This window comes from Prenolepis imparis, unplaced genomic scaffold (assembly GCF_030444845.1).
Source record: "Prenolepis imparis isolate NDT839.2.m4 unplaced genomic scaffold, iyPreImpa1.0 SCAF_7, whole genome shotgun sequence".
Taxonomy (NCBI): Eukaryota; Metazoa; Arthropoda; class Insecta; order Hymenoptera; family Formicidae; genus Prenolepis; species Prenolepis imparis.
The window spans coordinates 16,798,199-16,817,313 of NW_028141165.1; the positions used below are offsets into that span (position 1 = coordinate 16,798,199).

At 44.2% G+C, this 19,115-nt stretch overlaps 3 protein-coding genes across 3 annotated transcripts; 1 reads left to right on the forward strand and 2 right to left on the reverse strand.

Moving 5' to 3' along the window:
• Positions 1-472: 472 nt before the first annotated feature.
• On the reverse strand, positions 473-1,138 carry LOC145938643 (uncharacterized). The gene has a single exon (XM_083042416.1). The coding sequence runs from the start codon at positions 1,136-1,138 to the stop codon at positions 473-475; it is 666 nt and encodes a 221-aa protein (XP_082898542.1).
• Positions 1,139-1,240: 102 nt separating this feature from the next.
• Positions 1,241-1,615, reverse strand: LOC145938645 (uncharacterized). The gene has a single exon (XM_083042417.1). It carries the CDS (start codon positions 1,613-1,615, stop codon positions 1,241-1,243), a length of 375 nt encoding a protein of 124 aa, XP_082898543.1.
• Positions 1,616-5,459: 3,844 nt separating this feature from the next.
• On the forward strand, positions 5,460-6,557 carry LOC145938646 (uncharacterized). Its single transcript, XM_083042418.1, has one exon. The coding sequence runs from the start codon at positions 5,460-5,462 to the stop codon at positions 6,555-6,557; it is 1,098 nt and encodes a 365-aa protein (XP_082898544.1).
• The last annotated feature ends 12,558 nt before the right edge of the window (positions 6,558-19,115 follow it).

Genomic DNA, 19,115 nt, shown 5'->3' on the forward strand with positions numbered 1-19,115 from the left:
CCAGAAGGGGGGAGTCCTCACCGCAGGCAGTGGTGCCCTCCCACCGGCGCTCTATGGCACCGGTGAGAGGGCCGTCACTGCCGCGTCCCTTCCCGGGGGATCACGTGCAATAGGATTCAGGATATTATCTGAGCCCCTGTGTTCCCCCGTGCCCCCAGGCCGCGGTTCCCTCCCTTTACGGGATTCGACCCTCGACCCGGGGCCACCGCCGAGGCCCTCCCCTAGGGGAGGAACTCGGCAGGGTCGGGGACGGATGCCGCCCGACTCCCGGCCGCAGGGCTTGCGCCGTGCGGCCGCCAGCCAGGCAACACCCGCCCCCGCCCTCCTCCCAGGACTCCTCCACCCTTCCGGGTCTCCCTCAAGCACTGGGCAAGAAGGGCACCACCCCCCTCGCTCAACTATTCCGCCCTTTCGGGCCTCCTTCATCATCATTAAGCGAGGGGGGCACCGCGCCCCTCGCCCAACTTCCCGTCTAATCCGCCCCCTCCGGTGGGCGTCTTCTTCTCCTGCGTCGGGGTGGTCCGCCTCCGCGCCTTCGCCTCGGCGGGCCACCCCCGTCGCCGTCCTCTCCATCTCGGACACCTTTTCGCGCCCTCTCCGCCTCCTCCTTCTGCATCATAACTATTTTGCAGAAGGAGGAGACTGCCTTCCACTCCTTCTCCCCTTTCAGCATCTGCCCAACTATGTTGGGCAGATGCAAGTCTCTCCCTATACAATCCACCAGGACTCCGAGCTCCTTTGCCCAAGCTGGGCAGAATTCTAATGTATGCTGCGCGGAGTCCCGGTCTTCCTCGTAATGGTGGCACTGTGCCGTGCGTTTCTTCCCTATTTTACAGAGGAATTCACCGAAACACCCATGTCCGGTGAACACCTGTGTAGTGTGGAATGATGTCCCGCCGTGAGACCTCTCCATCCATTCCTCTAACTTTGGTCTCACGGCCCCGACGACTCTGTGCCCCGAGTTGGTGTGGGGCACATTTGATAGGTACTCATCGAACTTTCCTATCATTTGTCGCCGGGCTTGGAGCCTTAGTATGCCCTTAACCCTGGCCGTTATCTGCACCCCCCACCCACGGAGCTCGCGCTGCCGCCGGTATACTCCGGTGTGCATATCAGCGACGAGCTCCATGGGAGGCATGCCGGCCAGGGTTATGGCCGCCGCATGCGACACGGTCCTATACCCGCGGACGACGCGAATGTCCACCCTACGTTGAACACGCCTTAGCGTGTCCTTAATGTGTTAAGTGGCCATCGCGGCGTCCGCCCAGACTGGCGCTCCGTAGAGCGCCACAGAGTTGACCGTATTCGCGTAAAAGCGGCGCACCCGATCATCTGGTCCTCCCAAATTTGGTAGTAGACGGCTCAAGGCCGTCGCCACCCTGTCTACCTTAGTTGCCAGATGATCGAAGTGATCTCTGAAACTCCAAGTTCCGTCCAGCAAGAGTCCCAAGTATTTGATATTGGGACCCAGCCGGACGGGGACACCATCCACTTGGACATGGGCCGTCGGAGGTTTTCCCTTCCTTCTGTTGTGGAAAAAGGCCGCCTCGGTCTTCCGAGGGGCCACTCCGAAACCCATGCCCTTTATAGAACGCACGGCACATGCCACCGCCATCTCCGCCGATGCTTTGGCTTCCCCCCAGTCTCTTCCCCCGGCCAGTATTAAAGTGTCGTCTGCGTAGCAGACGACTTTACAGCCGGGGGGGAGGGCAGACCTCAATACGCGGTCGTATGCGAGGTCCCATAGCAGGGGGCCCAATACTGACCCCTGCGGGACCCCGCAATACATCTCCCTCAAGCACCGCTTTTGTCACGGTACCCCAGGCCCCTATTCTGGAAGTAGGACCCAATGACCCCCACGAAATAATCCCTCTTCAGTCACGGACTCCACGAAGGACCTGACTTTTAGAATAGCATCCGTTGTCGAGCGTCCCTCGCGGAATCCGAACTGATCTTCGTGGAGGTCGGGCCCCACCTCCCTAAGATGCCGGACAAGGCGGTCGGTTACTATCCTCTCTAATAGTTTCCCCGCCTCGTCCAGCAAACATATGGGCCTGTATGCCGAGGGAGTTCCTGCAGGCCTGCCCCCCTTTGGGATGAGGACCAGGTTGGCCCTCTCACAGACTGGGGGGAAATGTCCTTCCTTAAGGCATCTCGTAAAGAGATGCCGCATGAACCCGGATAGATGGTCCAGAGCTATAACCCAGACCCTGCCGGGAACACCGTCCGGGCCGGGGGCTTTGTTACCCCTTGCCCTTAGCCTCTTGGTGATCTCGGCCCCTGTCACCTCAAGGTCCTCGTTCCACCCGATGGGCCCCCTTGAATATTGAAATTCTTCGGGAGCCCTCGGGAATAGCGTCGAAACTATATCTTCGAGGACCTGAGGATCCTGGGACTCCGTCACTGAAGGCGCCCAATGTCTTAGCTTCTTCATCACAAGCATATATGGGCGCCCCCAAGGGTCTGAGTTTAGGGAGAGCAACTGCTCCTCCCATGCTCCGGACTTGGCCCGCCGTATCGCCGAGCTGAGCTCGTACTTGGCGTGCCTGTACAGCTCAAATGTCTCGGCGATTCTCTTGCATTGCCGCGCCTCCTGCTCCTAGTAAAGCAGCGTCTGGTTTGGACCGCTCTGCGGCGCAACTCCGCAATTTCTGCGGTCCACCAGTACGCTGCATTGCGCGGTACGGACTTGACTCGGGGCATCGCGATATTGCACGCATCCTCCATGATTTCCCCGAGCCAGTCCACTTGGCCATCCGTATCTTCTGGCACCTTTGTGCTAGGCCAGGTCGCCGAGAGAATGGCGGCCCTTAGTCTATCCGGGTCCAGTTTTTTCAGGGCCCACCGCTTCTTTGGTCGCGGCTCTGTCCCCCCTTGGGGGCGGCCAAGCAACCCTCTGGCGGGTGACGTCCACCTTCATCCTTATGTAAAGGTGATCGGACAGGGTTTCCTCATCCTCCACCCGCCATTCGCTTATTTTGTTGGCCGCAGTTGGGGAAGCCCACGTCAGATCTTTGATGGACTCCCCTGCGGCCTAACGAGGGGGCCTTAGGCGACCTTACAATTATTCTACTCCATCCTTCCCTATCCCCCTTTCCCGTCTTCCTCCCTTTTCCCCTTTCATTCTCCCATGCCCTCTTACCCTTAAAACCTCCCCCCTTTCTCCTCTTCTCCCTTTTAACCTTCTGCTTCCTCCGATTCCGCTCTTACGCCTCTACCTCCGTTTTGTTCTCTCTCTCTCCCCTCTTCTTCCACTCTCCTCTTCCCACCGCTGCACTGCTTCATCCCGGTCATCTTCCGTCCGCTCTCTTCCAATTCTTCCTCTGTCTTCTTCTTCTCTCCCCCCCTTCCGTCCTCTTCTAACATTTCTCTTCTTTTATCCGTTCTCCTCTTACCGCTTCCCTCCACCTCCTGTCTTCTCCGCTCTCCAACTCATTCTTTTTACACTCCTTCCTCTCTTTCTTCCTTTCTTCTTCCAATCCCTCATCCCTTTCCACGTTCTTCCTCCATAACCTCTCCATCATCTCCAGCCTCTCTAGCCTTTTCTCCACTCTTCTTCTCCTTTCCTCCTCCTCAGTCTCTCTCTCCGACTTCGTCTCCATCACCTTCAGCATCTTTTCCATTATCACTCTCATCTCTTTTATCTCTCTCACTCCCTCTTTCATCCATTCCATCTTCCGACTTTCTCTCTCTCCAACACCGTATCCTCTCTTCTATCTTCTCTTAACTTTTCTTCAGATCTCTTCCTCTTTTCCACTTCCGGCTCTATCAGTGTCCTTTCTTCTTAATCTCCATTATCTCTCACTTTCCACCTGCTCTCTAACCTTCTTCCAATCTTCCAAAACATTTATCAGCTGGATCGCTATCGACCCTGCACGTGTCGATCATACCGGTGGCGCCCTCTTTCCACTTCCTCTCCTGTATCCACCTTCCTTCGCCGTCTCCATCTGAACTGCTCGAACCACTCTCTACTTGCCGCAACCTCCGTGGCGCCCTCTCCATCTACCCTTTCTCTCACTTAAGCCTCTCCTTACTGTCCAGCGCCCTCTCTCTCATCTCCTCTGCCACGTCACGTCTCCTCGTCCTTTCTTCCCGTTGCTCCGTATTATTCCACCTTCCATAAAATCCTTTCTACTTCGTTCTCACGCTCACCATCACCTCACTCAACTCCTCCTGTATTCCTCTATCCGTCTCTTATTTCCTTCTCCTCCATCTCACCCAACAAACCACCTTTTTCACGTCCCAACACGGAGCACTACTTTCCGCCTGTCACTACCTCCGCGGCCATCTTCTCTCCCCCTATTATTTATTATATATTATTATATAATTATATTATAATATATAATATATAATTATTAATAATTTATAATTATTAATTATTAATAATTATTAATTATTATTTATTAATAATAACATTTTCGTATCTCTAAAATAAGAGATATTCCAGGTGGACAGAGTTATATTATACTCCCCACCTTATATATATATGTATATATATATATATATATAACTTTTATATAAGATGATTCAAAAAGATGTTTTGGCGAAAAATTTATTTTCAAATAAAGTTTTTTTTTGTTTTTTATTTTTTTCTCTGAAAAATAAGAATGCAATCCTTTGTTTACTTTTTCATATATAATTGAAAGTTATTATAATTTTTATAGTAGTTAGTGCCAGAGGCGGTCTATTCGTGTGCTGGTTGTAAAAAATAATTCCAGAGGCGGTCTATTCGTGTGCTGGTTGTAAAAAATAATTCCAGAGGCGATCTATTCGTGTGCTGGTTGTTTTAAAAAATATTTTATACCAAATGCGGTTAGCATGTGCGCTTTGGTTTAGTGAAAAATTTTGCATTTATGTTGTCAAAAAATTTTTTAATTATTATTTCTATTATAAATTTACGATTTTAGATTTTATAGACAAAGGATTGCACTTATTTTTCAGAGACTTGTAACAAAGACTTGTAAAAAAATATTTTTAAATATATAGAATTGTTATAAATCATGTTACAAATGTGGCATTTTATTTCTTTGCATAAGATTTTATAATATAATAATCTATTTTTCTTTGTGGCGTCACTTTTTAAAGGAATTGAAGGCCCAAGAAGCTAAAAACTCCAACATTATAAAGATTACCTCCCGGGCGGATGGCCCTAAGGTAATTACATCTACAAAGGCGAAGAAGCAGCCAGTGGCTGCTCCAAAGGCGAAAGAGCAGCCAGTGGCTGCTCCAGAAAGAATGGAGGTCGAGGAGGACGCCAGGGCCAACGATTAAGATGACCTACAGGGTCATTCAGGCCAATCTCAACCACGCTCGCAGGGCACAAGACTTATTTGTCCAAGCCCTTAGCGAGCGTGGTTGCGGTATGGGGATCGCGGCCGAGCCATACGCCCCGGGGGTGCCCTGTGGCCACTCCTGCTGGGCGATCAACGCGACTGGCTCGGTCGCGATCCATTGGAGGTATGAGGAGGGTCGCCCCCCCCTGCAGCAAGGCAGGGGAGGGCGACGCATATGTGGCGGCAGACTGGGGGCCCATCACAGTGGTGGGGGTGTACATCCCCCCCAGCTGGGACCTTGCCAGGTGCAAGGGAGCGCTGGACGAATTGACAGAATATGTCCGCGGGAAGCTCCCTCGTCCAGTGATCCTGGCCGGGGACTTCAACGCGAAATCAAGGCGTTGGGGTTCCCGTGCCACGGACCAGCGAGGCAGGGTTTTAGAAATGTGGGCCGCGGCACTCGACCTGTGTCTTTTTAACACAGGATCGAGGAGCACCTGTGTTCGGCCGCAGGGGGAATCAATCGTGGACCTAACGTGGTCCACGCCCTCTGCGGCTGACAAAATAAAAAACTGGCGGGTGTCGGACCAAGAAACCTTTTCCGACCACCTCTACATCGAATTTGATGTGGAGGTAACCCGCCAGCGGGTGCTCAGCCGCGGCAATGGGGGGGATAATCCTCGCCCCAAGAGATGGGCCCTAAAAAAGCTGGACCCAGACAGACTGATGGCGGCTGTCTCCTCAGCCACCTGGCCTGGCATACAGGTACCAGAAGAAGAGGATGTGCCAGGGCAGGTGGGCTGGCTCCGGGGCATAATGGCGGATGCGTGCGATTTGTCGCGCCGTGCGGCGTATTGGTGGACGGAGGAGATAGCGGAACTCCGCAGGACCTCCGTCCATGCAAGGCGCCGCTTCATGAGAGAAAGGAGGAGGCGCGGCAACGAAGAGGAGACGGCGGACGCGCTGGGGAGATACAGAGAAGCCAGGAAATCCCTCAGCGCGGCCATCAGGAAGTCTAAGACCAAAGCGTGGGGCGAGCAGCTGCTCGCCCTCAACGCAGACCCCTGGGGGCGCCCATATAGGCTTGTTATGAACAAGCTAAAACCATGGGCGCTCCCCACGATGGAAGTCATGGATCTCCGGCTCCTGGATGAAACAATAACTAAATTGTTTCCCACAACTAGGGCTCCTCCAATCCCGGAGGAGCCAATCGAGTGGGACCAGGAGCTGGAGATCACGGAGCGTGGCCGGGGTGTTCATGAGACTGAGGACCAGGGGAAATAAAGTCCCTGGTCCCGACGGAATACCCGGCCGGATCTGGGGGTTGGTCGAGAGACAATTGTCTGGGTCCATGAGGCGGCTGTTCAACAGCTGCCTCAGGAGCGGGAAATTTCCCGAAGAGTGGGAATCAGCACGATTAGTGCTGATTCCCAAGGGCGGAAGACCGGAGGGCTTCCCTCCTGCATTCAGATCGATATGCCTGTTAGACGAGGCGGGTAAGTTATTCGAAAGGATCATTGTGGACCGCCTCGTCGGGCATCTGTCCCGGGACGGAATAGACCTCCATGAGGAAAAATATGGGTTCCGCGAGGGAAGATCCACCATCGACGCAATACGTCGGGTGAGATCCCTCGCGGAGTCCCAGATAGAAGAGGGCAGGGTGGTTGTAGCAATATCCTTAGATATAGTAAATGCTTTCAACACCGTGCCCTGGGACAGGATCGGGGACGCGATGATCTACCATCGCGTCCCTGGTTACCTCATGGGGGTTGTTAGAAGTTATTTCGCCAATAGGCAAATAATGTTCCGGGACAGGAACGGCACGGAGTGCAGGAGGGACATGTTTTGCGGGGTCCCACAGAGATCGGTACTCGGCCCCATGCTGTGGGACCTCGCCTATGATAGAGTCCTCCGGTCGGCACTTCCCCTCGGCTGTAGTGTCGTCTGCTATGCATAGCAGACGACACACTTGTACTAGCCGGGGGGAATGATTGGCAGGAAGCGATCGCGATCGCCAACCAGGCAGTGGCATGCGCCGTGCGCGCGATAAGCGACATGGGCCTGAGAGTAGCGCCTCAAAAAACCGAGGCGCTATTCATCCATGACGGCACCCACGGGGTGCCGCCAAGAGCCCATGTCGCAGTAAACGACGTCTCCGTCCAGGTGGGGAAGACTTAAAGTACTTGGGTCTCTACCTGGATGGTACTTGGAGTTTCACCGGGCACTTCGACCGTCTGACGAATAAAATAGATGGGGTAGCAGGCGCACTGTGTCGCCTGCTGCCCAACCTGGGAGGGCCGGACGGTCGGGTGCGCCGCCTCTATGCGGGCACCGTGAATTCGGTGGCCCTATACGGGGCCCCGGTTTGGGCGGATGCGGCGATGGCCACAAAGAAAATCCGGGATACGCTTAGGCGTACCCAAAGGAAAGTGGCCATTCGCTGCATCCGCGGTTATCGGACGGTGTCCCATGCGGCGGCAATTACCCTAGCTGGGATGCCTCCCATGGAGCTCACAGCGAAGATGTATGAAGAATCATACACGCGAGGAAGGGAGCTCCGTGGGTGGGGCATTAAACTCTCAGCTGGGGTGAGAGATAAGATGAAACTGTGGGCCCAGTGACGCATGATGGAGAGGTGGAAGAACTACCTCCCCAATGTGCCCCCAACGCACTCGGGGGCACGCGTCGTCGGGGCCGTGGGCCGTTCTTAGAAGAATGGGTGGAGAGGGCTCACGGCGAGACGTCGTTCAGATCTACACAGGTGCTCACGGGCCATGGATGTTTCCAGGAGTACCTGTGTAGAATTGGAAGGGCGCGCACGGCACACTGTTGCCATTGTGAGGAAGAGGAGGACACGGCGCAACACACCCTCGAACATTGTAGCGCATTCGAGGGCGAGCGCCGTGTCCTAAAAGAAAAGGTAGGGAACGATTTGTCGCTCTCCAGCGTCGTCAAGGCGATGCTGGAGAGCAAAGAGTAATGGGACTCCGTCATCTCCTTCTGCAATGCGGCCATGCTTGCAAAGGAGGTGGCGGAGAGGGAGCGAGAGAGGGAAGAGAGGCTCCGGGACGGAAGAGATGTAGGAGGAGCGGGCGGATGCCCCCCAAGACCAAACCGAAGGAGAAGGAGGCGTCCGCCCAGATAAAGACCCAGCCCCCAGTAAATGGGGGCTGACTTGACAGGATGATGGGCGAGGGACGCTTTGCCCCCCTCGCCCGGCGAAGTAAGAGAGGTTGCCCGCAAAGGCGGAGCGGTTGGGCAAGAGGCGCGATGCCCCCCTCGCCTGGCATTGGGAGGGAGGCCCTTAGGGGCGGTGTAGCAGTCCTAGGAGGAGGGCGGGGGCGGGTGTCGCCCGGCTGGCGGCCGCACGGCGAAAGCCCTGCGGCCGGGAGTCGGGCGGGATCCGTTTCCGCCCCCGCCGAGTTCCTCCTTCAGGGGAGGGTCTCGGCGGTGCCCCCGGGCCGATGGTCGAATTCCGATAAGGGAGGGAACTGCGGCCTTGGGGCACGGGGGATCACAGGGGCTCAGTTAAAGAGTCCCATTGCACGCGATCCCCCCGGGAAGGGACGTGGCAATGGCGGCCCTCTGCCCTAGAGCGCCGGTGGGAGGGCACCACTACCTGCGGCGATTCCCCTTCTGGGGGGAACCGTCGGGAGAAGAGCTTCCGGAGCGTCGGCCGAATCTCCTGTTAGGGAGATCTCCCCTTTAGGGAGGGAGAGGGAGCCCCGTTCCGGAGGCGGGGGGTGGCGGCTCGAGCGGGAAGACTCGAGCCGTGACCCCGCCCCCCAAACTCTTTGGGAGGGCGCGGCGTGGGGGTGGTGCCCCCCTGCGCCGCAACCGGGAAGGACCGCAAGAACATTCGCGGAGGGGAGTATCTTCCTTTCGGGGAGGATGCTCCCCTAGAAGGTAGGGCCAGGGGATGGCAAGATGTAATGCTCCTTGCCATCCTCATAAGCGCCAGCGAAGGCACCCGCTGTGGTTTTAGTGCGGTAGGTCTTGGACCCCACCGCCGATCCATACGTGGATCGGCGATGGGGGACAAGGAGTCCCACATAACCCTCATCCCCTACCCGGGGGGTGAGTGGTACCATGAGGTTTCCATAGCGCAAAAAAAAAAAAAGGTAATGCAATGCTTGGAGTCAAATAAAGGTATGTATAATTAAAATGACAATTGCGATGATAACAATTCTCTTGTTATTGACAACGAAGCCCTTCCAGACAGTTCTTGTGTACAAGAAAACTTGTCTGAAGGCCGTCGCAATGTCTTCTTCTTTTTGGCTGGAAGGCTTCAGAGAAACGGTCGTATTATCGATGACAATTGTGATGATAACAATTCTCTTGTTATTGACAACGAAGCTCCTGTAGACAGTTGTTGTATACAAGAAGACTTGCCTGAAGGCCGTCGCATTGTCGACATTTCACATATGTGGAATGAAATCCAAAGAACATTTAATAATCATATGCAAGGAATAGAGTGCCAATTTAGAGATTGGAAACTCATAAAGACTGATACCAAAGAGTTTAAGACGCATTTGACTTTCCAGTGCCAAATGTGCTATACTAAAGCCACTATCTACTCAGAACCCGAAGAGCCAGAAACATTAGATATTGGTATGGCTGCTGTAGCAGGAACTGTTACAGTAGGAACTGGCTATGCCCAGTTGAATGAGCAATGTGCAATCAAGAATATTTCTTGCATATCCGAGTCAAAATACATAAAAAATAGAGAAAAATTAGTCGATGCTTTTGAAAAAACAGCCATGGAAAGTATGAAAAAAGCTGGCGAAGTTGAAAAGCAACTCGCTCTTGAGAGAAACGAAGTTATAAACAGTATTCTGTATATAACAGTTGTAGCAGATGGTAGTTGGATGAAGAGATCGTATGGCAGTGCCTACAATTCTCCTTCCGGTATCAGAACTATAATTGGTTATCGTACGAAAAAGATTCTCTTCGTCGGTGTCCGCAATAAATTTTGCGCAATATGTGATATAGCAGAGCGAAAAGGTACTGAACCAAAAGTTCACAAATGCTACAAAAATTTTGATCGCAACGAAAGCTCCACAAGGATGGAGAGCGATGCCATCGCGGAAGGTTTCAAATGTAGCCTCGAAATACATGGGCTGATTTTTAAAACAGTTATTGCCGATGGTGATAGTAGTGTTTATCAGACTATTATTGATAATAGACCATATAGTGAACAGATGGTTACAGTAAAAAAAATAGAATGCACGAATCATTTACTTCGCAATTTATGTAAAAAGCTCAAAGCTGTGGCAGAGACAACTCAGCCAAAAACGCAGAGGCAGCGTGGCTTTACAGAGTTGCGAAATGTTGTGAAAAACAACATAAAACATATCAGAAAAGAGGTAGAAAAGGCAGCCGAATTACGAAGAAAAGACCAACAAACACCTCAACATTGTAAGGCTATGGAATTGCAGAAAGATATATATTGAACATTCCTAGCCATGTTTTTGGCGAACATAAGCGATGCGAAACACGCGGTCATATATGCGAAGAGAAGGATAGTAAAACGAACAAAAATTATGTTCCACTTTTGAAAATACATGGTTTATATCAAAAGATAGAAAGCGCTATCACATATCTAAGTGGTTATTCCGACAGCTTATTGCTGAATTTAACCAATAATCCTGCAGAATCGTTTAATTCGATAATCTGCAAAAAAATTGGTGGAAAGCGCATTCATTTTGGTAAACGAGGCTCTTACAATCCCAGAGTTGCGGCAGCAGCTGTGCAATTTAATACGCAACAAGCCATTACAGAATTGCATAAGAGCATGGATAAAACTGTTCCGCCCATTGTTGAGAAACTAGAAAAACAATGACAAATAAAAGTTGCAAAAACCAGAGAATCTCGACAAGTGCAAGGAAGGCAAAAAAAATGCAAACAAGAGACAGGAACAGATCGTTATTATGGTCCGCAGTCTCAAAAATCAGATCTTCCATCTGATGTATTTGAGCAACTTCGGCAAAATCATTTAGAAAAATTGTCCGAAAATGCGAAAAACTGGAAAAAAATTGAATTCGATACGAGAGACCAAAGGGACTCGGAATTATGGTTATCATTGGGACGAGAAATGTTAACAGCATCCAATTTTGGACCTGTATGTCGCATGAAACCGACAACGTCTTGTGCAACAACAGTAAAAGCCATTTTATATCCTTCATTCATTGATACCGCAGCCCTAAAACATGGTCGCAAGAACGAAGAAGTAGCAAGGAAAGAATTGACTATAAAATTAAATAAAGAAATAGAACCTTGCGGATTATTTATCGATATTGAAAATCCGTGCTTGGGTGGTTCTCCTGACGGAATTATTGATGAAAATGGTCTAGTGGAAATAAAATGTTCTTTGTCAGCTGAACATTTGACAGCAGAAATAGCTGTAGAGACATTGCTTTCTTTGAAAGGTATTTTTGATAAAGAAGATGCACATAAAATAAATCGAAATCATCGATATTTTTATCAAGTTCAAGGTCAATTGAACATAACACGGCGAGAATATTGTATTTTTGCTGTTTGGACTCCACAAAGCATGAAAATATTGCGCATTGAGGCAGACAATATTTTTTGGAGAAATCAAATGCTGCCTTTCTTAACACGCTTCTATAACGAATGCATGCTTCCAGAAATCTTGGACAGTCGTCACAATAGGCATATGCCAATCAGAAATCCAAGATACATTATAGAAGCTAAAGAAGAAGCAGCAAAAAAATACTAACAAATCAAATAAAGAGACCAAATATAATAAAAAGCGAAAATGACATAGAAGAGAGCAAACGATTCAAACCGAACGTTTCGATGGAAGCAATAACTGATATTGCTGATATTGCTCTGAATAAAGAGCAAGATGATGATTGCATTATCATAAGTTACACAAATGACGAACGAGCTATATCTGAAGATGATATAAAAAGAAATGAGAAACTTTTAAACACATTTGCTCCTCTTTATTTGGTAAGGACAATATCTTGCGTGTGACAAGTCAATTAAACGATGAATCGTTGGATCTATTTTTGCGTATTATAAGAGAAACTTCTCATTTCGAAACGCAAAGTGTGCTATATATAGAATACCCTCACATGATTAAAGCTAGTCGTAGTGATAAAAGCTTACAAATAATTGGAGGGAATGTGTAATCACTGGAGATGTATTTCCTTTGACGGCACCAAACTTCGCGTACGATAGTCTACTTGGCTGTACATACGATAAATTGGTAGCTAAAGAAAAAAATTATATACATCTTCGTTACCCTACAGTAAACTCGAGTGACATCATTTTTGAAAAGGTTCAAACACAACCTGATGACATATGTTGTGGAATTTTTGCTGCAGCTTTTGCCACGACTATAGCCTTAGGAGGCAATCCTTGCGAGGAAAAGTACTCCAAAAATGTAAAATACATGAGAGAACATTTCTATAAAATTCTAGAAAGCAATAAACTCTCACCTTTTCCAAAATAATAAGAAATTATTTTTTAAAATCTATTCTGGTAAGAATATAGACTTCAAAAATCTATACTCTACAATTGGCCAGAAAAAGCTGCATCAATCATCTAGATTGCAAATTATAATCGGAGAGACGAAAAACATATTGGTTGCGTTCTCACGGGGATGGACTAGGAGGGGTCCATTCTATATTTAAAATATTCAGAATATTGTAAAAGTATTCTGTTGCAATCGAGACAAACAATGTATTGTAAGTGTGTGTGTGCATGCACACACATAATATTGAAGTAATAAATTTTTATCTGTTGATTATATCGATTGGAAATAATGAACTGTATTAGATAGATTGTGACTTATAGAAAGCTACATTATAAATATTCAGAATATATAAGTATTATATATTCATAAATGCATGCATCATACATTTCTTATATTTACATGTATGCATACATACATAATATACGTATATATATATATATATATATATATATATATACACAAGATATTTACCTCCACTAAGCTAGCAGGACCAAATCAGCAGAATCAAATCAGACCTATTAGATTATTTAGTACCCATTTTGTACTAATTTGTACCATTAATAATAATTTTGTACCCCGTGCCATTTCTAAAAAAACCGTGGCGCTGCTACCTCAATAATTAAGCTAGCAGGGCTACATTAAAAAAAAATATAAATATAAAAATAAAAGCAGAAATGCAAAGGACTGAATTTGTACTAATTTGTACCAGCAAAAAAACTCAAAATAGTCATCCCTTCTGCGTCAAAACAACCCTCAATTGAACTCGGCCCCATTGAGCTCAAGAGTAAAGTACTAAAGTACCACGAGCAGAATCAATCGCTACTTGCACATTTAATTTGGCATAGTTTGTACCGCGAAAATGTGAAATTTCAGATTTTGTACTCCTGCCGTTCGTTCAGAAACTACCCTTGATTCTTATTAAGCCCAAAAGTAAAGTACCTCTTTCTACAAGCAGAATCAGTCGCTACTTGCACACTTGATTCGGGATAATTTGTACCACAAAAATATTGAGTTTGAAATTTTGTACCCCCGCCGTTAGTTCGGAAACTACCCCCGACCTTTATTTGTCTCAAGAGTAAAGGGGGTAGTTTCCGAACTAACGGCGGGGGTACAAAATTTCAAACTCAATATTTTTGTGGTACAAATTATTCCGAATCAAGTAGCGATTGATTCTGCTTGTGGAAAGAGGTACTTTACTCTTGAGCTCAATGGGGCCGAGTTCAATTGAGGGTTGTTTTGACGCAGAAGGGATGACTATTTTGAGTTTTTTTTGCTGGTACAAATTAGTACAAATTCAGTCCTTTGCATTTCTGCTTTTATTTTTATATTTTTATTTTTTTTAATGTGGTCCTGCTAGCTTAATTATTGAGGTAGCAGCACCACGGTTTTGTTGGAAATGGCACGGGGTACAAAATTATTATTAATGGTACAAATTAGTACAAAATGGATACTAAATAATCTAATAGGTCTGATTTGATTCTGCTGATTTGGTCCTGCTAGCTTAGTGGAGGTCGTCTTTGTACCAAAAAAATGAATTGCGAAATTCTACGAGCATTGCGCCATATCGATGCCAAGCATGTGGGTGTCTATCCCTCCAACAGAGTTCCGAGGATGTGGACGAGGTCGACGGCTATCGTCGCTAATACAGACGATCATAATCGACCTGGAGAACATTGGGTCGCCTTTTTCCTCGATGAACACGGAACAGGCATTTACCTCGACAGCTATGGAATACCACCCCTGGAGTCCGGATTTCTCCTTCGTCTTCGACGAAACTCCATTATCCACCGATGGAACACTCGACAACTACAAGAATTTTTTTCACAAACTTGCGGATAATTTAGCTGTGTATTTCTATATTATATGTCTTTCGGTTACGATCTTAATCAGTTTCTTACTCTTTTTATCGAAAATTGAACACAACGACCGATTAGTCGTAAATTTATTCCGCAAAATTTTTCTCTGCTAAAATAAGAAACATGTCATCGTAGTTGCTAACTGATATCATTCTGTTATTTTAATAACATACTTCTATGTATCACTTTTAACCTTATGTATTTGTAATAAGTATATTGACTTTTGTAAAATCACACCATGAATAAATGTATCTTTTTTTAAAATTTAAATTATCCAGTATTTTCTTTCCACTCTTTCCCTTTTTTCTTTTAACAGCGAAATACTCTCGTAAAGCTCTATTGTAATCTTCAACCGTGCGATAATTTTGTTATTTCTTTCATCACGCCGTTACCGACCTTTGTTTCTATTGTTTAACTTTTAAGTGCTTTATTATCACTAATAATAATATCGCTACCAGATATGAGGTGTGACCCTGTCTTATCTAATCTAAAACCAGCGGGGAGTCCTGACTTATCCGACCAAAAACCGGCGTCAGTGACCGAGTGGTGGGGGGACGACGTCAGTGGTCGAGTGGTGGGGGTTTGTTTTGAGCCGCTATAGCTGACATACTACTACTTAAATAAAATTTCTAATTTTAAATAAAAATTTTATAAAATAATATAAAAAAATTTTATAGAATAAATTATTTAAATTTTATTATTTTATTATTTAATTTTTATTATTTAATTACATTGAACTAATTGTAAGTACTTTTGTCATATACGCATATACATACATGCGCTTAACCTTCATATTTGCATGTTATAACATGTATATAACAATTTTATAACAGTTTTATATCGCGCTATATTTATGTTATATCACTGCAATTTTGTATAAGTGGGAAATTATAACTAACGTGAATGTTACATGTAATGGACACGTTATATTACTTGTTACATTCCGTTTTATTATAATAATGTTACGGCTATATATCTGTGTTTGCTGGGTACAATCTGATGTTCAGAGACATGCTCAGCAAAGGGCTGATAAAAATGAAAAGGCAAGAATTAAAAAACAAAATGATGTTAAGAGACATGAAGAACAGAGGAATATTAAAAATGAAGAAACAAGGTCTCAAAGAATTGAGGCTGATGCTCAAAGATATGATCAGAGAAGCCTTCAAGTAGGACAATTAAATAAATATATTGTACGTATTGCTAAAGACGATAAAATTGATGTACCAATTCACACACTAGGGCAAATCAATGTTAAATGCCAATATTGTAAATCTTTAAATTTTAAATGTGAAAGATGGAGAATTCACATATTGTTGCCAAAAGGGCAAGCTTAAATTAAAACCGATAAATTGCCCTAATTTTTTAAAAAAATTATATATAGGAAATGATACTAAATTTAAGAATTTTATGGATAATATTCGTTCCTACAACAGCGCTTTAGCAATGGCTTCCATGGGTGCTCCAGGTAATAGAAATCCTTTGGAAGTTGTGACCCATGTGCGCCATATTGCTTGAAGATTCATGGGCAATATCATCATTTAACAACGACAGCAATGCGCCCTGGAGAAGGTCAAGCTCCGCGTTTTGCCCAGCTTTACTTTTTGGATACGCAAGAAGCTATAAATCATAGAATGAATAACCAGGCAAATGAAAAGTGTGATCAAGTCTTGATGAGAGAATTGTCAGATTTCATGGAGAAATTCAATAATTTTGCAAAAAGCTTTAAGATGATGCGTCAGGTTGAACGCGATCTTAATCCTGGAGGGATAGAAGCTTCAACTTTAATGTTGGTACTTAGGAATGATCCTAAACAAGATCAAAGAAGATACAATGCTCCGCGAGCGAATGAAATAGCCGTAGTATTTCAGAATGTGAATGGTGAGCCTCCATATTTGAGAGAGATATTCGGATATATAATAAAAATTCAAATGATATTCAACAAATTTCAATTCTTGACAAAAAATGTGATCCAATGTGTTATCCTTTATTACATCCATACGGTAACGATGGATGGCATTCAGAATTAAAATCTTATAATCAGAAATATCCAGGATTTAAAGTAAGTCAAATGGATTATTATGCTCACTTGCTGGCACTAAGAGCAGAATTTAGCCAATTTCAAAGAGCAGGAAAATTGAGATATCAATTTATACTTGATGCTTATATGAAAACTGAAGCAAATAGGCTAAATTATATAAAACTGAATCAGTCTCAATTAAGAGCAGAACTTTATTCAGGATTAATGGATCACTTGGAAAATCAAGCACAAAATAAAGAAATTACAGCAGGTATACCTGTAATATTACCATCCTCATTTTTGGGAAGTCCAAGAAACATGCAAGAAAGATATCAAAATGCTATGTAAATCTTTGGTTAGAAAGTTTGGGAAACCATAAAATTGTATTCTTATCTTAAGTATATACCACTTATCTTTATAATATTTTCCACTAAAATATATAGGTGCCAAAAGGTTTCTCTTAATTTAAGAGGAAAATCCTCTAAAAAGAGATATTCTCATTAGATATTCTTATTAGATATTCTTAACATGCAAGAATATATACTTAATGGGATGTTTGTTTTATCAGTGTATTGTTTAAATTATTAATTAACAAAAAATAGTCTTATAAATGGTTATTTATTGCTAATTACTATTGCATATATAGGTATATTATAATGTTACACACACACACACACACACACACACACACACACACACACACACACACACACACACACACACACACATATATATATACAGGGTGTTAAAAAAGTGGTGGATACGCTGTATAGGGGTGAATTCCTGAGGTTATTTGGAGACGATTTTTCCTCAGTGAAAATGTCGAGGCACCAATAATTTTCGAGTTATAAGTAATTGAAAATAAAGGGCTTTTCGTAAACTAAGTATTGTGGAATTAAAATATTAACAAAACTACATTCTTCAATTAATTTCAAGTCGACTTTAATTTAATAGAATTTTAATTTAAGGCTTAGTTACCAAGATATATGATGGCAAAAATTGGGAGCTTTCAAAAAATGATGATTTCTCTCGACATTTTCGTTGAGGAAAAATCGTCTCCAAATAACCTCAGGAATTCACCCCTATACAGCGTATCCGCCACTTTTTTAACACCCGATATATATATATATATATATACAGGGTGTCCGGTAATAGTCGCATCAACCGTCGTGTGCAGATTCCTGGGATCATTTGGAGACGATTTTTCCTCAGCAAAACTGTCGAGACACCAATAATTTTCGAATTATAAGCGATTGAAAATAAAGGGTTTTTCGCAAACTAAGCCTTGTGGAAATAAAATAATAATAAATTCACATTCTTTAGTTAATTTTAGGTAGAGTTTACTTTAATAGAATTTTAATTTAAGGCTTAGTTACAAAGATACATGATGGCAAAAATTGAAAACATGCAAAAAATAATGACCTCCCTCGACATTTTCGCTGAGGAAAAATCGTCTCCAAATGATCCCAGGAATCTGCACACGACGGTTGATGCGACTATTACCGGACACCCTGTATACTATAACTTTATATATATTTTTATTAATTATTATTTTATAAACTATTAATATCACTCTATTAATCACAACTATTAATATCTATATATATATATATGAACTAAATACAACTCTATATTATATTTTTATTGTATTATTTTATAAACTAAATATATTTTTATTAATTATTATATAAAAGTTAACATGTATATTTTAAATTCATAAAAACTTACCTTTTCAAAAAAAGGTTAAAAAAAGGCGCCAAGTATACGCGTAGTAATTTAACAATACGCTAAAGTTAGTTTTGAAATGTAGCAGCGCCAAGTTTTTTAATTAACATTTTTTAATTTTTTAATTTGTATTAATTTTTAATTTTTGCATAAATAATAGGTTTGCAACCTTAATTTTTTACTGGTACAAGTTTTTACTTTCACTTGGCGTAATTTTTTTGATATCATTACTTTTCTAATACAACTTTATATAGCTTTGCAACTTTAATTTGTCACTGGCGCGCGTATACTTGGCGCCTTTTTTTTACCTTTTTTGAAAAAGTAAGTTTTTATGGATTATATCAATCTTTTTTGTAGTATATGTTAAATTTTCACAATTCTACTGGTTTGCACTTGTATAATAAATAATGTAAAAGACGTCCCATGATAAGATATATAATAACTATTTTTTTCTGCTACCAATCCTATTTCTTTCATAACTATATAAATATTGATATAAAATAGGAATGGAAGCTAATAATAAATAACGTAAAGAGATTTCATGATAATAATAATAATAAATGTATATTTTTGTTATTTATATTTTAGCTTTTATTTGCCTCCTTATTTTACATCAATAATTGTATATTTACGAAAGAAATATGTAGTAGGATGATAGCATAACAAGAAAGTAATTATTATTATGCGTGCACGCGTACGCACATTTATGCGTGCACCATAGACATATTAATATAGACTGC